Genomic DNA, 19,105 nt, shown 5'->3' on the forward strand with positions numbered 1-19,105 from the left:
CGGTTAAAATTTAACCGGCTGTTGTGCAACCGGTATTTATATACCGGTTATTTATATACCAACCAAATATTTATATTCCACCATCAAGCAGTAGTACATTCATTCATGATTCATCCCGAAGTTTTGTGTTCATGAATGAAGTTAATTTCAACAAATATTTGATATTGAGTGTCATTATATTTTTAGATGTCAAAACGTTATTTTATTATCCAATCTAGTTCCTTTATGATAGGTGGAATAATGAATGATAATCATTCCAATTTTGGAACCTGTCATCATTGGTTCACGAGAACCAATCAGAGAAGCCGTCTTTTCAAAAACGCCTTCTCTGATTGGTTCTCGTGAAATTAATCACGGTTAAAATTTAACCGGCTGTTGTGCAACCGGGCCTTAATGTTTCGAATATTCCACCATCAAGTAGTAGTACATTCATTCATGATTCATCCCGTAGTTTTGTGTTCATGAATGAAGTTAATTTCATCAAATATTTGATATTCAATGGCATGATATTTTTAGATGTCAAAATGTTCTTCTATCATCTAATCTAGTTCCTTGATTATAGATCAAATAATGAATGATTATGATTTCAATTTTGAAACCTAACATCATTCTCCATGTTCTTGAAAGAATATACTCTGTTACTAAATTTCAATAATTTTAGAAAGAAATTATTTTAAAGGCAAAAGACAGAACTTAATTCCAGACACAAAAATATACTAGCGTAAGCCACGCCTCAAATTCAAAGAGCAGTCTCATGGGATCATGACTTGCATGTGATGTTCTCTAGCAGCTTGCTTCCTATTGGTGGTGAGCGTGAAGGTGAAATGACGTCTAATCGACCAATCAGACAGCTCCTTGGTTTTGGAGGCGTGGTCTATAGTAGTTCAGACACACCTACATCAATAATATTGTCGTGTTATTTGTCCTGAGGAGTGTATTCAACGAACAGTATCAATGCAGAAAGGTTTATTCATTTATCAATTTATTCTGAGAACCACCAAACCTCAAATTCGATACACAGGTGCAGCTGAAATCACAGGGCTGAGAGAAGAGTGTTCCTCTCCATCTGTTTATCTTTGAGATTCTAAAAGAATTTCTCAGATTTTTCAAGTAGATTTGTAAAGGTTAGATATTGATATTTTTAAAGATTTTACATAATTTCTTTTTGAAAAATATAGTTTTAACCCTGGAACCCTACACTGGGGTACTGAGTGCCCCAGGGAATTTTGTTTTTGCTGTAACTCGGTGTTGGCAACCCTGACGGCGCTCACCTGCCATGACTTTTCATTGGCCTTGACAGTCAATCAGTGGCTGTTGTTGTCGCACACGTAGCGTATCAGGCTTGAGCTGTAAACTGGTTTTGGGGCACCCAGTACCCCAGTGTAGGGTTAATGCAAGTTTTTTGTGGTGTGTTTACATTTTCAATTGTGGCTTAATTTTTTTATTACTTGTGTTATTTGTGTTCGTTTTGGTAGCTATGGATAAAAAACTCACAGACGATGAAATTTTAGCAGAGTTATTTAGGTCTGAGTCAGATTTAATTTATAATGAAACAAATATCACTGATAACTTTGAAGATGTATCTGATGGTGAGGGGGGAACTGATGTTGTTGAAGACGATGATGTCCTTCCGGATGTTTTTTCCCCTGATGCATCTGAAGACGAATATATACCTCCTTCTAGTGAAGAAGATACAGATGATGAAACCCAAAGACCAAGTAAAAAACAAAGAATAAATGAGGCAGACTTACAACCTGGAACTTCTACTGCAGAACAAGGTGAAGAAGAGGAGAAAGAAAGTGAAGAAAATGAAAGAGAAGAAGAAGGTAGTCAAGGTGAGGATACAATGCAAAACTTACCTGATTATATTATTAGGCCTAAAAAAAAACAACTGGTAGGCAAAAATAAGTATAGATGGTCAACCAAACCTCCAAAAAGAGCTGGTCGAACCCCTCGACGAAACATAATTTTCATGAGGATCCCGACCTGCTGGAGCTGCTCGGGGTGTTACGAATGCTGAAAATCTGTTTTCCTTATTTGTAAATGAAACCATAATCGATGCAATTGTAAAGTACACAAATCAAGAGATTTTAATTCAAAAAGTAAACTACAATGATTCAACTTTTACCAAAGAGACTACTAATAAAGAAGTTAGAGCCTTACTCGGACTCTTGATTTATTTTGGAGCATTAAATCACAACCACACGTCTACAAAAGTTCTTTGGCACGAAAGTAGGGGCCTTCGCATCACCAGAACTGTAATGCCCTTAGCAAGATTTGAGTTTTTAATCAACACATTACGATTTGATGACAAGTTAACGCGAGACGCTCGAAAGGAAATTGACGCCCTTGCACCAATTCGAGAGGTATGGGATAAGTTTATTGAACATTGTAAGGAGTATTACATCCCTGGACCGTACTGTTGTATTGATGAACAGCTCCTGGCTTTTCGAGGGAATTCACGGTTCCGTATGTATATCCCAAATAAACCAGCAAAATATGGTTTGAAGTTGGTCATGCTCTGCAACTCTAATGGTTATTTGATCAATGCCATCCCATACACTGGGAAAAAAATGAATACAGGAGGACAACCACAAGCTGCATTTTTTGTGGAAAAATTATCAGAAACCATTCAAGGCAGTAATAGAAATATTACTGTTGATAATTGGTTCAGTTCAGTCCCTCTATTCAACGACATGCTGAGTAAATACAACTTGACCATGGTGGGAACGCTGCGCAAAAATAAGCCTCACATACCTCAAGAAGTGTTGCAGCGCAGACCAGAAGGAACAATAATGTTTGCTTTTGACAGAGAGTTGACATTGGTGTCCTTTACACCAAAAAAAAATAAGAATGTACTTCTACTATCAAACATGCACCAGGGATACTCCATGCAACAGAACTCAAAGCTGCCAGAAATAATTCACTTTTATAACAATACCAAAGGCGGAGTGGATTTGTTGGATCAAATGTCTGCTCAGTATTCCTGTAGTAGGAAAACAAGAAGATGGCCTGTGTGTCTCTTTTATGGCATCTTGAATAGTGCCTGTGTTAATTCTTACATCATCTACAAGGAGAACACTTTTCTGAACAAGCAAACTCCACAACCAAGAGTAGAGTTTTTATTTACCCTGGCAGAAGGTCTGATGAAGCCTTGGTTAGAGGAAAGACTACAAACACCAACACTGCGTAGAGGAATTCGCCTTGCGATTGCCGAACAACTTGGTATCGATGAGCCCAGACACGCAGAGAACGACAACCGACGTGCCGGAAGGTGTTGCATCTGCCCCCGTTCCAGAGATGTCAAAACCACTATAAAGTGTATTGAGTGCAAAATGTTTGTATGTAAAAGTCATTCCCTATCTATCTGTGCTAATTGCAGGGAATAAAGTGTGTGAACATGACTTAAAACTAAAACCATACAAAAGTATCCAAGAAAATGTAAGTTTTTCAATTTTCTTTTTTTATGAGTAAAATAAATGTCAGATATGTCTTTAAATTGTTATTAAGGAAATAAACATAAACCAAACAAATTGTTAGTTGAGGTTTTTTAATAAAATTTAAGTTTTTAAAACAAAATGTTGAGTTTTTGTTTTTGGGGAACCCAGTACCCCAGAGTAGGGTTCGTGTTTCTAGAAAGTAAGTGTAGGATTTCAGGGTTAAATACAATCATATAACTATCATCTATATAATAAGAGAGAGTAGGGTTATGTTTGTTCGTTTGTTCGCATCAAAAAATTGTGGATTGCATACCGGAATGATTTAGATCTCCAAATTTTGCACATAGATTTTAAAAATATCAATCTCGTGCACCTGGAAGCCCAAATTTTAATTCTCCTTCTAGATTTTTCAGAATTAATGTTTAAATTTCATCAATGGTACATTCGATTCCATTAAAAAATCATATGGTCGAAATTAAAAAAGGTACATCTGTTTCTATATTGCTTTCTTCCTGAAAAATATAGTTTTGAAACTTTGTTTTCCTGATGCAATGTTTAGGCCTACACGTGGCATGGATTAATAATGTTTCAGCTAGAACAATTTTTGAGACAAATGCTAAATAAACGTCTACAGTTTCATCAATGCTGTATCGGCAATATGAAAACGCATGCGCAGTTAATATGTCTTTCAATGAAGGTGTTGTTATTTACATAAAGAAATTATATTCTTCCATTTTTATTTGATTAAAATTTCAAAATTATTCGAGCCCTGATAGAATGACTGACTCACTGTACATAGGCCTATTTTGAATTCTTCTAGATTTCATTACGTCAAGTTTTAAGAAAAACCCTTGCGAAGCACGGGTTACCTGCTAGTGATAAATATTTTTTACCTCATCTCAATTCCTGGAGTCAATGATTTATGTGAGCTTCATGAGCAGAAAAAGCTTAATATTTTGTTTGTTCAATTACAGCCAAAGTCTTTCATTCTAGTATACTTTTAAAATTAATGATAAACTTATTCTGGTTGATTAATTTGTTGTACTTGGGTTAAAAAACCTCATAAATTAGTTCTAAATGATAAATACAATAACTCCATCACTATTTCAAGTATTAAAAAAAAATTCCTCCGGGCCGGATTTGAACCAGCGACCTATGGATTTCTGATAACTATTAACACTACAGTCCACCGCTCTACCAACTGAGCTACCAGAGGTGATACGAGAAGAAACAGTCGCGTTTCTTATCACCTGAGAAGTGAACCAGTTGACATTTGATAAGAGATTCGGTTGCAGACGCTGTTCAAACTCTGAACCGGTTCTTGATTTGAACTCACCAGCTCTCGACTCTCAACTGGATCACGTTTATTTCGCTCTCTCTGGGCTTCCTCTCTCTACTTTGCCTTCTCACCTTTGCTCACTAGGACAATTTGTAATAAGCTTACAAGATACAGCATCATTCTTTTATTTATATAAGTAGCTTCCGATACATTGATGCATTGAACTGATAACGAGAAATCATGATAGTCATTGGTCAATATATAATCATTAGCTGTTAGATTATTAAAAAATAAAAACCTTTATTTTCCTTTGCATGAGTATTAGACAAGACAAGATTCTGTGTGACATGGCTGTCACGCTATTTGAAAAGACTTCCATTCAAGACTAATAACATACAATCATAGTTTTCTGTATTGGCAATATTTCACACTATTTTTTAATACGTAATGGCATTTTTAATTAATTTTGAGTATGTAAATAACAATTCAATGCTTCGCTTGACAGACAAATGGAATAATTCCGTTCCAAGATCATCTAAAAAAAAAAGTCATCTATTACGGTGTAAACATAATGTATTTATCTCTTTTCTGTATAGGGCTACTTGCAATATAAATAGAAAGAAAAATAAAAATCTCAGTACTCTTTCTGAATTATTTAATCACAACATGTTTTTAACATGAAAAACATGTTGTGATTGAAACACTATTTAAGAATGTGCTATTTCGCTTTTTTTCAGAGTGTCTTTATGTACGGATTGGTCTTGTGGGGTTGTGCCCCAGATGTGCAAAGAGTGTTCTTACTACAGAAAAAGGCTATAAGAATTATATCAGGTGCAGCGTATTTGGAGCATTGCAGGCCAATATTTATAAAGGAAAAAGTTATGACAGTTTACAGTATGGTAGCTTTCAAACTCCTACTTCAAGTAAAGAAGGATATAGGATCATATAGATGCAGAGTTGACATCCACAGCCATAATACACGAAATAAGACAAAAATAGATGTACCTTACACAAGACTGAAAAAAGTATTAACTAGTCCTAATCATGTATCCTTGAAACGTTTTAATATTCTGCCAGACTCAGCCAGAAACTTGCCTTTAACAGTATTCCGACAAAAACTTGAAAACCTTCTCTTACAGTTCCCACTATACTCGCTTTCTGATTTCCTCCAGCTGCCAGTAGAGAATCATTTTTTTTGAAACCATACGTGATAGTACTCTGTAGTCTTTTATATTTTTATGTGCTTATATTTAAATGATGCATTATGTACGTTGGATTGTTTTATTCCTGATATTATTGTTTTATTGACATATAAGGAGGAAACCTTAAATTAATAGAGGTTTCCAATAGCATTGTTTGTGTCCTGAATGGAATGAAACTTTAATTTTATTATTCTGTTATTTTATTATGATGTATATATAATGTATTTTTTGACGTTTTCGATAGCATTGTTTGTATGCACTAAATGAATAAAAATCATTCTTATTCTTCTTATTGAAAAATTCAAAAAGGGTACTGAGATTTTTATTTTTCTTTCTATTTAAACATAATGTACTATGTGGATGAGTAACTAAATGTCAAATCTATTCGAAAAATGCAAATGTAGTGCTATGATCCAATTTATCAAATAAATCAATCTCTAACCATTGATAATAAGTGAGTAAAATGATTAAAGTGGGAACTATAATATAGTATGGAGCGGAAAATGTAAATTATAAGAAAATGGTTTCGCATGAGCAAACAATCAGATTTGATGGTGTCATGCATCAAAGCCAACATGGATAGCATCAAACTAGATAAAAAATATTGGTTGAACTACTTTCTCTTGTAAGAATTGAGAGATCCAGAACTTAAATACAACCTGAAGACGCGCTTAAATAAGATAACAGAGATTTGATTTTTTCTGCTGTGGATCAACGTGAGTAATAATATTGTCAATGAAAGTGGGAATTTGTAAATGAACTTGTATCAAGGCATCATGTAACCAGGAAACCCCACACCACGACTCGTCTCGCTTGTTGATAAATTGCTTTCGGACTAGCGAGCGAACCCCGATCGGACGGACAACCGAGGTTTGGCATCGATTTACATAGTTGATTGTTAATTTTATTCGGCAATCAGATCGACGATAAGAACAGCGCTTAACGAACGAATGAAATTTTAAATAGGCTCTACGGTTGACAATCTGGTGATTGAGTGACCTGAAATATGCCGAATGTTTTGTTTGTATTCAATATACCGACAACACTGCATAAGGGTGAAAAATCTGTTGTTTTCACTCAACAGAACAGTGTTTGAAGATTGGTATTGGAAACTGTGTTACTGGAGATTTGAGTTTACGGTTGTGAGATAAAAAGTTTTAGAGTGGAGCTTAATAGAACTGGAGATATTCATATACAAACTATTCAAGCTGAGAAGTTGAGGAATAGATTGAATGAAGGATTTACTGACTTTACGAAACATTTTCCAAAAATGGAAATGTAGAGTAGGTTTAGGAATAGAACTTGAAAAGAACGTTCACCTGAATGCATCGTTATTTGCTGATGATTTTTGGATAGTGCAGGACAATGAAAATGACCTGCGAAGATCAGTTCATATTCTCAATGAAATAGGTCAGAAATATAATTTTGAAATATCAACTAAGAAAACTAAAATTATGGCATTCAGAGGCCAGATCCGGTCAGATCCAAATATCCGGTCAGATCGAAAATTTTTATTAACGATACAATGTTGGAACAAGTATCTCAATATACATATCTAGGAAGTGACATTAGTTACAAATATGAATTAGATATTGAGAAGAAAATAGAAAATTTCCAAATGATATGTGGAAATATCAGCAGGACCTTGGGTAAAAAAGCTAGAATAGATACAATTATGAAATTTCATAAGGTAATGGCCTCTCCAGTCCTCCTCTATGGCAGTGAATCATGGGTTACTACGAAGCCACTTGAAAGTAGAGTGCAGGTAGCCGAGATGAGATTTCTTCGAAGAACCAAGGGATGTGACAGAAGAGATCATTCCAGGAATGAAGATATTAGGGAAGAATTGAATATCTGCAGCATGAATGAAAGAGCTACGGAGAATGGGCATCAATGGAGGGAGCATGTTCAAAGAATGTCAGCTGAAAGAATGCCATTTAAAGTCTATAATTATCAGCCAGTAGGCAAAAGAGATGTTGGCAGACCACGCTAGCGGTGGCAATAATAGGATTTTTCTATGTTTATTTGAATAATTGGCTAGATGTGAGTCGGAGCAGGTTAAAGCCTAATCCTTGTTTGTGAGAAGAAGAAGAATGCTCTCCAAAAAACTGAAATTATTATGAAGAGAGAGGAGAGTATTTTCAAATAATAGAACAAGCAGAGGTAATCCAGACAAAGGATAAATAGGTAAGTAAGGGAAATTACATATAAAGAAAATTACAAGCTTGAATGAATCTTCACATTGATTGGAGGTCAAGCTTTGAATAATCATCATTTGAAAGTTCAATGATCTGATTTCAAATCATCAAACCTAATGATCTGTGTCTATATAAGTACACTTCTTATTTCAAATTTCTTTGAGCTACCTCTTCTTTGATTTCCTGCCTTAAATTTCTAATTTTTATTGTATCTGAGTTGTGATTTATTTCTTATTGAGAATAAATTGAAATACATTTGTCAAAACAAAGTTCTATCCATCATGGAACTTTTCTTCGAGACAAATTTAGAAAAATAACTTTTCAATCTCAGATCACAATGCATCCATTCTCTCTTAATTCGTCAATCACTGTTACCTCAATAAATCAAAAATTACTTCAGATTTGCTCACCGAATACACAAACCTCAAATCAATTCACAGCCTCCATTGTCTAGGGCCAAAGAAATAGATACAGTTCACCGCTGAAAAACAGCCCTGTTTCCTTTCCAATCAATCAAACTCTCTCCCCACTGTATGACAGCTACAGTGCCTAACGCTAACTGGAAAAACCCGGTCGATAAGGTGCAATATCAAGGTGTATGTGAGTATATCTATATATTTGTGAGTGTATGAGTGAGACAGTGAGTGTGTGAGAGAGGAGAGGGAATGAAAAAGACGGAGTGGAAAATAGGAATCGAACAGACGGGATGCAAACAGTCGGGAAATTCGGTTGTGTAGCGTCAGACGAAAAGCATTGATTGCTGCCATCTCAAGTAAACATCAGCAAAATAGGTTCTGCTAAAATATGACCTTTCTCCAAAAACGACAAGATATTAGTCGCAACACTGCATTCTGGACTCAGGGAGGAAAGCAACCCCAAAAAGGAATTCCAACAAGGTACAAGAGAGATGTTTTGGAGAAAATAATACGAAAATGCCTTGACTATCAAGTGGGTTAGTAATGGAAACTTGGAATACAATTTTCTCGCTGTTTGGAATCGAATCTCTTCCTCCTCTGTGCACCAAACCTCGTGTTTCTGACTTTGTTCAATGCTGTAAACATAGAAAGATTGTTGTAAGACATCTCGAATTGAGAGAAGGTTTTTGACTTTGTTTAATGTTGTAAACATCGAAAGATTGTTCCGATGATGGAAAGGAACGCTTTTTCGTTGGAATGACAGATTGGAAACAATATTTCTGTATCAGAAGTTGTTGTTTTTTTAGGTTCTTCAATCAATTCAGAGTGTCTCGAGAGGGAAGTTTTTCCAATTCCAAGTTTGAATGAAGGTAGGCCTAAGTCATCTATCAAATCTGAGCCCTGTTTGTGAAATATGTGATTGGAAAAGTGTTCACTGGCAGAGTTTCTTATAGGAATTGTTTCTAATGTGCCATAAATATTATAATATACAATATTATCCATCTTCACATGAGCCAATATATAAAAAAGGGCACTTGTGAACACTGTGAACTCCAGCTTTTGTAGAGGAAGAGTGAATTTCAATATCTTCACTGATTGATTCTTGAAATCCTACTCTTCAAGAATAATACATTTCCATTGAAGTATTTCAATTTAAAAAGTTCCACTGTGTGAGATTGACAGATGTGAGAGAGATTTATGGATGATATAATGTAAGAGAGAACACAGATCATTGAATGAGCTGTTCAAAACAATGTATTGTTGGCGATCAGGGCTCCCAAATTTTAGAAATTACCTTGTTGCAGCTTCGAGTATTTCTGGCCTCTGTGATATAGGATACTAATTTTAGGTTTTTGAGACCGGTTCTTGTCAATCTGAGAATAATTTAATCATGCTCATGCTGACGTACTGTTTCAAAGTTTGAAGAGGATGTTATGTATGATTGATACATAAACCTTATGATCTAGTCAATGTATGAGTAAATAGATTATATATTTCAAACCAGGAATATATTATGGTTGATAGCATAGAGAAACAATAGCGTAAGTAGATATCCCATGGTATAGGGAATTTATGTTGCAACTTTTACTGTTATCTCAAGCCGATTACTGTCGATTATTGTCGATTATTGTCAATTTTTACTGTTTTGTTGGGGAGATAGTGTATGAACGGCACAATTTGAGAGACTACCAGCGTCACACAGCTGCATAGGAAAGAACTACGTGAACTATCGGCTTGGGATGACAGTAAAAGTTGCGACATAAACGCCCTATACCATGGGATATCTTCTTATGCTATCGTCTTCTCTATGATGATAGTCACATAGGTCTTCACTGTAATGTGGAAGATCTTCTACCTTGAATTTAGTATGATGAATCTTAGAGATCATTACTTAGGAATAAATGGTGAATAATTTCCTCAACATAAGTGACTTTGAACGTATAATCCAGTTAGCTCTTAGAATCTGAATATTTCATTTAAAATCAATGAAATCTGTATTATGGTTAAAACGAATATGAGAGATAGACAAGCTGTAAAGAGCAAATTGAAATATATTCTTCTTCAACCACCAAGGTTCATTCATCAAGTTTCAAGGTTCAAGGTTCATCAAGGTTCAACCACAGCTTCATTTTTAACTTCCAGCCCCTCAATCAATGCACCCAACAGTTCAAACCATTCTCTTTCTCCTTCTAAACTCTTTCTCCTTATGAACTCCCTCGTACTGATTGAAAAACGTTAAAAGAGCTCAACCGCGATAAAAACAATATTCCCACAGCAACTCTATGAAGCATCACAATAAGTTTTCTCATTGTTTTCTTCAGATACTCTTCTTATTGGGGAACAATAGACAACCTTTTCCCCAACAAGCTCAATAACAGACCACATTGTGCTGCTGGAAATAATAGAAACTTTGAAGTTTGATCACGATTAATATAGTATCTTCTTCAAGAAAGAATAATACAGTTTTCTGTCAGATTCAGAACTAGTCGAGAAAAAACGTTGTTCTTCAGTTTTTATTGCAATTCAGACTTTGGTTATTGCAATCCGGTTCGGTATCCTTTATTAAAGGAGCTTTTAAAAGTAGTTCAGATCAGCTAATCGATTATGGGAGTGGTTTCAACCTGAATGAACAGGACGCTTATTTCAAAAACTCAATAGGGAAGAGGAATTGATCATGGCTTGTACCTGTTTATGGTGAATCCTAGTAGTTTGAAAGAAATCGGAGAATATCAGAGTTATTGATACTCTACTCAAATTTACAAGTAAATGAGATGTTCATTATGAAATTCCTGATAAGAATTTATCTTTTTCTGGTTTCATTGCATACGTGATTATAAATCATGATAGAGATAAAATCAATAATATGGGAACCATTAACGTAGAATGAATGTTAATAATTTTGAGATATTGTTAGGAAGAAGTATGGATGGACTATTGATGATCATAAATGGAATCATATTCCAGTGTTCTTATTACAAAAAAAAATACTTCAAATCATAGATACAGTTTGGATGATTCCATACCATTGTAATAGGGCAAGGAAAGTAAAAAAATCAGTGTGTGTAGCTAGCCTTACTGTGATATCTTACACTCTGGTTCACATCTGTGTTTTCGCTTGGGAGATTTCACACCCGGATCGGGCAATCTGCCTCGAAAAAGTTTCTAAACTCCTATCAAACAGGGATTCTTCATGGAAACCAGAACAAACATGTACGTCACCACAGTCATAAATTTGAAAACTGACAGCCGCGACTTCTGTCTCCAAACCACATTCATAATTTTCCAACTCTTTTTCCAATTTTCAGGAGAAAATCTTACAAAGAGAGAATCAGGTGTTGACGTGAAGAATGGAATCTAGAAGGGAAATTTAGGAATTTAAGCGTGGAATCTGGGTGAACAGTAATGCAAGATAAGACGAGGAGCCTATTATCATCATGAGGGATAACGAATATGGTTTATGATAACAATACGAGACTAAAATAAAAATTAAAAGTCAATGAACATACAGTGAAAACTATAGGAAAAGTGGAAATTGGAGCTATAAATTATGAGTATATGGCTGACGATAACAAAAGAAAACGAATCTGATGAAGGGAACTTGAATGAGAACAGAGAATAAGAACTAAAGGAAGTATGAAAGATAAATTTTTTGACTACACTATCCTTTTTTTCAATCCTCCCAAACATCATATAGCACACTATTCTCCAGTCCCTTATCACTTCACTTTCCCATTGCCTTTCTCTTTTTTCATTTTTCTTCTTCTTCTTTTTCTTCTTCTTCTTCTTCTTATTCTTCTTCTTCATCTTCTTCCTCCTCCTCTTCCTCTTCCTCTTCCTCTTGCTCTTCCTCTTCCTCTTGCTCTTCCTCTTCCTCTTCTTCTTCTTCTAAATGCTTAGTTTAAATAATGGAATTAACGTTTTGGTAGAGTGTTAGTGGGGAGGATATTTTTAATATTCTTTCCGAAGAATGGACATTGATACGTCCAAAGCTCCGCCAATTTATGTAGATGCATAACAATAATATAATATTATTATCTATAGTTATTATATTACAAATTGCTTTTTCATATCATATACAGTTCAATAATAATTATTTTCTTAGTCTATATTATGTAAATTCATCTATAATTTTGCTGTATGTAAGCTATTGTATATAAGTGTATAAGCCAGTATATATATATTATTGTAATCTACATAGATAAAGTACTCAATCAATCAATCAATCAATCCTCTTCCTCTTCCTCTTCCTCTTCCTCTTCCTCTTCTTCCTCTTCCTCTTCCTCTTCTTCCTCTTCTTCTTCCTCTTCTTCTTCTTCGTATCCTGTCGTCTTCTTCCTTTTCTTCGCTTCCTCATCCCTTTCGTTTCCTGCCTTCTCAGCGTTGACTGTGACTAAGTCACATCCAATCTTCCAGCTGGGTGCATAGCATGCCAAGTCATCCCACCCCTCCATCTTTACAGCCTTTTATTATAGCATAATCTGGTCTCATTCAAAGACGGAGGAAGGATTAGCCTGCTTCAAGATAACCGACCAATTCCTATTACTTTTCATCTCCATACTCGTCCTTCTCCTCATCCCTCCTCTTCTCCTCCTAATTTCCTCCTCATCCCCCACTCATCTCCTCCACGTCTCTCCTCATCCCATCTTCCACCTCCACCTCGTCATTTCCTCTTCCTTCTCCTCAACCTACTCCATCTTCTCCTCCTTCACCTCCTCTTCCTTCTCCACCATCTCCTCCTTCCTCATCTCCTCTTCCTCCTCCTCAACCTACTACATCTCCTCCTCTTCCTCTCCACCATCTACTCCATCTTCATCTCCTCTTCCTTCTCCTCCTCTTCCTTCTACACCATCTCCTCCTTCTTCATCAACTACTCCTTCTCCTCCGCCTCCATTTCCTTTTCCTTCATGTGCTCCTCTTTCATCGCCTCCCCCTTCATCCCCTTCTCCTTCTCCTCGTCTCCCTCCTCAGCTGTCTCAACCAAACAATCTTTTTCTTTTTTACTCTTAACTAGTCATTTTTGCTTTATTCTTCTCCTCCTCATGTACTTACAATATTTGTGTTATCTCTATTGATCAGAACAAGAGTGAAAACGTTTATGATATCTTTATCGTATTGATTTCCTTGTTTTCTTGAATTTTCTCGAATGATTTTGACGGTGGAAATGATAATTTCATGGTATTGATTTCTCATTTTCTTGTATATTTTCGAATGATTTCAAAGTTGAAAATATCTATTCATCATTGGATGAGACAGAAACTATTATATCCTATCATATTAAGCGAGCAATTTCTGTATTTATATAACTGGTTATTTTTATATCTGGTTATTTTCATATCTGGCTATTTTTATATCTGGTTATTTTTATAGCTGGCTATAATTTTCATATCTGGTTATTTATGTTCAACGGATCTCGAAAACGGCTCTAACGATTTTCACGAAATTTGGAACATAGTAGGTTTATGATATAAAGATTCGATTGCACTAGGTCTCACCCCTCGGAAAACTCGCTGAACGACATTAAAAGGATAATTCATCCTTGGAAAACAGATGAAAATTTCGTCGTCTCCCGATAACAGAAAATGCGTGTGCCTGTGTTGGAGAGAGACAGAATTATTTCCAGCTGTGTAATCATAATCAATCAGCGAGAATTTTCATCTAGCTAAACAATTTAATCGATTTGATCGACATAATCTGATTTGTTGACATGACATGATAATCCTCCTAAACTAGAGTATATATCATAATTTTCAAAGTTTATCATTATTTGACAATTTCAAGTGATTAGTGAGTGTTATTTTGTTATTCAATTTGGTTTTTATATAATCTAAATTATAATTTTTTTGTTTTCAAATGTTTGAACAGAAAATTGAACCTGAATTCAAGTGTATGGAACATAACCTACTTTCTGGGCTATTTATATTGTAGAAATCAGAATTCGGGAAAGAAAAAGTTTTGGGCTGTGCCTGTTAGTACTTCCCCAATCATTTTAAAGAATTGTGTTCGGTTTATCAAAAGTCAATAAATAAATAACGAGCTAAACTCGTCAGATTGTGAACAAAATTTCTTCTTACAAGTTCAGTGTGTTGAATTGATGAGCTGGATATTTTCAAATTATTCTACCATTGAAAACATATCACCACAAGCTATTTATCAATCAAATGAGACAGAAACTATGATATTTATCACCTTGTCAGAGATTTGAACAAAGTTTGTTCCTTCAAGTCCAAGGTCAGTCTCTGAATTGTGTTGCAAATCTTGACATTCACTCTCCAAGAAAACCATTTCATTTCTCCATTTTTCTTGAAAGTGGGGACTATGAAAACCTCAAAACCTCCACTATGAACGATCAAGCTGTGCGAACCAAAGATGTATATTTGATAAACTCAGTCTGTGATGCACATGAATATGATAATATTATCATTACTGACTTCTTCGACGACCGCGGAATTTAGAAATGGTTGTTGATCAGTAATTGTGGTTGGGTAATTAGCTGCATGAGTGTCGTCGCCCCCATCGACTGCCTTCTCAGTTAATTACATACCGAGGAACCAGCCAACAATGTTCCACATTATTGAGCAGCATGTGCAGGAAATGAGAGTGATGCTGCCTATTTCGATCAGCGCCAGTTTTGATTGGAATGACGGTTGGCTGCGACGGAAAGAAGGTTAATTTTGTGTTTTCAACAATAATATTGGTTTCTGGAAGACTGTTTCTTGAAGTTTTGAGGTGATACTTGGTGGTTGATCAACAATAAAACAAATACTGGCCGATGTATGATAGAGGATAATTAACCAAGTGTTTTCCACGCATGCCTGTTTATTTATCATTTTCGTTAAATGGAATCAGTTCTGGATCAGCCAAATATTTCGTATAAAAGTAGAAAAAATAATAATTCTTGAACGATTTAAAAGAATGTAATAGTTTAACTATTCTCAGAATGAAGGTGATTCTAGAAATCGATTCTGTGAATCCCTATTTTCATAATAACTATTCTATAATACTAGTAAATATGCATAAACATCTGTAAATATTGATTTACTTCTTTATTTACTAGTCAAGTAAGATTTCTAAAGAAACAGACATGGTGCACGAATTAGATTAGAAATCCATCTGAGAAATACTTTGAACCATGCATAATTATTGTTTCTATATTCGGTGTTGTGGAATAGGTAGAGGAAGAAGAAGGTTATTAGTAGAATAAGAAGAAGAAGAAGTAGATTGATAAGGGGTTCAAATAGGGATGAAGAAGTATGAAATACTTCTCTTTCTTACTATAGAGATAGTAAAATCAGAATGATGAATGTAAGGAAGATGTAAGTTTATGAGAAGAACAAATACAAGTAAGTTCATTGTAATCTAGGTGAAAATGTGAATGAATGTAAAAAGCAGAAGTGATGAAAAGATATAGTGCAAATATTACACCAATACTATTAGACTGTGAAGATTTTCTGGAAAAGGATAAAAATATTATTTTTCAGGAAGGTTTTTTCGAGAATGAAGAGAGAAAATAAATTGAGAAAAATTAATCCTATTTGTATTCGTGAATAATTAACCATTCCTTGTACACCGGACTTCCAACAGTCTAATTTCGAATAATACTCGTAATGATCAATTTTAAAAAATCGATTCACAAATTACGCAGTCAAATCTGTGCCAATAGCAATAATATTGGAGCAGTCAACGCAATCTGAACGGCAGTTCATTTTTATTCATTTATTCATCACTTAATCCAATAATATGTAAATCGGGAGTCAGCTGCGTTCATGAAAGAGCTTCACCATCCTTTTCTCACCACAAAACAGCAGCCGCCTAACTACCACATAATGAGTTCGGAGCTATTGCTTTGAGGGAGTGAGATGGAGATAGTGTGAGTGTGTGTTGGTGTTTGACAGTCTTTGACAGAGTGACAGAATGTGTGTATGAGTGAGTCAGTGAAAGAATTTAGAGTTTAACAATGAGTACGTCCTATTTTTGAAATCATTGATCATACAGTAAAAGTGGTTCAGTTTAATATATGTGCCTGTAAATAAGAGAAATGTAGAGATTAGCAATGAATTCGTCCTATTTTTTGAATAATTGATTCCTACAATTATAAAGTGGTCAAGTTTTATATCCTCCAGTAAAAGATTATCATCTAAAACAATCAAAACAACTTTGAAATAACTTCAAGAACATTAATTTACAGTCAAATACATGGAGTAATTATTTACTCCAGTTGATTTATTATAACTAAACGTTTATCAGTTGAGTAACTATAGCTAAATATAGCACTTATACAGAGTGATTCATAATGCTGTTAAAATATTTCAATACGTGATAGTAGAGGTGAAAATAAGAAAAAAGTTCATATAAACATATATCCATAAACGCTTCATTAGCGAGCTATACAGGATAAAAGATTTCGCCCGGAATTCAGTTCCTCAGGTGAAATACACCGATGCTGCATTGTTCGGCAACTAGTTTTTGAGAAACTTATGCTGGATTCATATGAAAAAATATCTGAAAAATTGAATAAAACTAGTCTGGAAGCTGTAGTGTGAGTAGTTTTTGAGAAAAAAGTTGAAATATGTAAAAAATCTAAGTAGAAAAACACAGACTTCTACGTTTGATGCCCAATAATTTTCTTTAATGACCAGTAAACAAATACCGCAATAAAAATTGTAGAGAATTTAATGAGTTATTAGTTCTCTCCTCATAAAATAGCAAATTTCTGTGGTGTAATGTACTACATAAGAATACATTTTACCCAACTTTTATTTAATTTAGTTTACACAGCTCACATCATTCTTTTCAGAATTAAATTCTCTACAATTTTTATTGCGAGGAATTATATGTTTACTGGTCATTAAAGGAAGTTATTGGGCATCAAACGTAGAAGTCTGTGTTTTTCTACTTGAATTTTTTGCATATTTCAACTTTTTTCTCAAAAACTACTCACACTACAGCTCCCAGACTAGTTTTATTCAATTTCTCAGATATTTTTCCATATGAATCCAGCATAAGTTTCTCAAAAACTAGTCGCCAAGCAATTCAGCATCGGTGTATTTCACCAGAGGAACTGAATTCCGGGCGAAATCTTTCACTCTGTATAGCTCGCTAATGTAGCGTTTATGGATATATGTTTATATGAACTTTTTTCCCACTTTTACCTCTACTATCACGTATTAAATTATTCTACCATAATTATGAATCACCCTGTATAGCTAAAAAGACGGCTAGCGTGCTAGCTATTAGCTGGTACAATAATCTGCATTTATCTTTTTTCATGGAGTTGTAAGTTTGTTGGAACAGGGTACCAATGACGCGTCAGTTGTGTTTAAAAATCTGTTGAAATACCACGCTTTAGAAATAATTAAGAAACAACAAATGAAAAGAAAACTCTTACGTAACAAAACCATATGGATAATATCAAAATGAATGATGAAATATAGAATTGTAAATCCATTAAACATGAAACTACAAACACATCAACAAAAAATAAAAGTAGAAGATTGAAATCATGGGGAACCAAAGTCAACTTCAAAATTAAAAACCTTCATTTGTCTACAGCTTACGGCCATTCGTGGGATTTCATCAGCACTACATATTTTGCTACCTAATGCTCAAGCTAATATTAATTAGAGATTGATATTGGTGCAACAACCGCAACTAGTACCTTAAATTGACAATATTGAACGATTTATTAAACGGTTTGACAATATCAAGTCGTTTTCATTCAATAGTCTCATTAAAAGTGGAATGTTGTTGTTACTTTCCTTGCCATAGGTAAGGAAAGAATTGCTTCCAAAAAAAATTAAGGTACCCCATTTTCAAGTTTTCTGTACGTTTCAAGGTCCCCTGAGTCCAAAAACATAATTTTTGGGTGTTGGTCTGTGTGTGTGTGTGTGTGTGTGTGTGTGTGTGTGTGTGTGTGTGTGTGTGTGTGTGTGTGTATGTGTGTATGTGTGTATGTGTGTATGTGTGTATATGTGTATGTGTGTATGTGTGTATGTGTGTATGTGTGTATGTGTGTATGGGTGTATGTGTGTATGTGTGTATGTGTGTATGTGTGTACAAGAACCGATTGACTTGAAATTTTAACTTAAGGTCCTTATACCATGAGGACCCGACAATAAGAAATTCAATTTAAGATGGCGGAAAAATGGCGGATAATTACTAAAAAAGCAGTTTTTCACGATTTTCTCAAAAATGACTCGACCGATTTCTTTTTCAAATTCATACCCTGTATAGTTATATATCAGCTCTATTAACTAGCATAAGTCTCCTCCCTGAGAAACTAACAGGGGGTCCACCCCATCCTTGAGAAATTTACTTTGTAACCTCCTTCTCGTGCTTGAGGTAGGTGGGTAGAGCAGTTTATTCAAAAGAACACACGTCGATATTTTATTTGCAGATCAGCTGTTTTGACAACTTTTAAAAACCCTCAAATTTCATAATTCAACAAAGAAAAATTTACTCTGAAAACAATAACAATATTATAATCTTAATTGCAATAAAATTATTTAGCCGCCAATCGGCATAATGTTATTCCCCTAGATTATCCTCGTTTAAGAATGAGGCTCATAGATCA

General features: G+C 34.8%; 2 protein-coding genes and 1 non-coding gene across 3 annotated transcripts in view; 1 reads left to right on the top strand and 2 right to left on the bottom strand.

Annotated features, from left to right (window-relative positions):
- The window catches only part of LOC120353333 (nitric oxide synthase-like), a 402,542-nt gene that overhangs the window by 240,444 nt on the left and 142,993 nt on the right, over positions 1-19,105 (bottom strand). The gene's annotated exons all lie outside the window — the stretch shown is intronic.
- LOC120353287 (piggyBac transposable element-derived protein 4-like) lies at positions 1,992-3,659 on the top strand. Its single transcript, XM_039436405.1, has 2 exons — positions 1,992-2,728; positions 2,840-3,659. Exons 1-2 carry the CDS (start codon positions 2,262-2,264, stop codon positions 3,387-3,389), a joined length of 1,017 nt encoding a protein of 338 aa, XP_039292339.1. The 5' UTR covers positions 1,992-2,261; the 3' UTR covers positions 3,390-3,659.
- On the bottom strand, positions 4,566-4,656 carry Trnay-gua. The gene is given in 2 exon segments: positions 4,566-4,601; positions 4,620-4,656. It is a non-coding gene; the product is annotated as a tRNA-Tyr (tRNA).

Source organism: Nilaparvata lugens, chromosome 10 (genome assembly GCF_014356525.2).
Source record: "Nilaparvata lugens isolate BPH chromosome 10, ASM1435652v1, whole genome shotgun sequence".
Taxonomy (NCBI): Eukaryota; Metazoa; Arthropoda; class Insecta; order Hemiptera; family Delphacidae; genus Nilaparvata; species Nilaparvata lugens.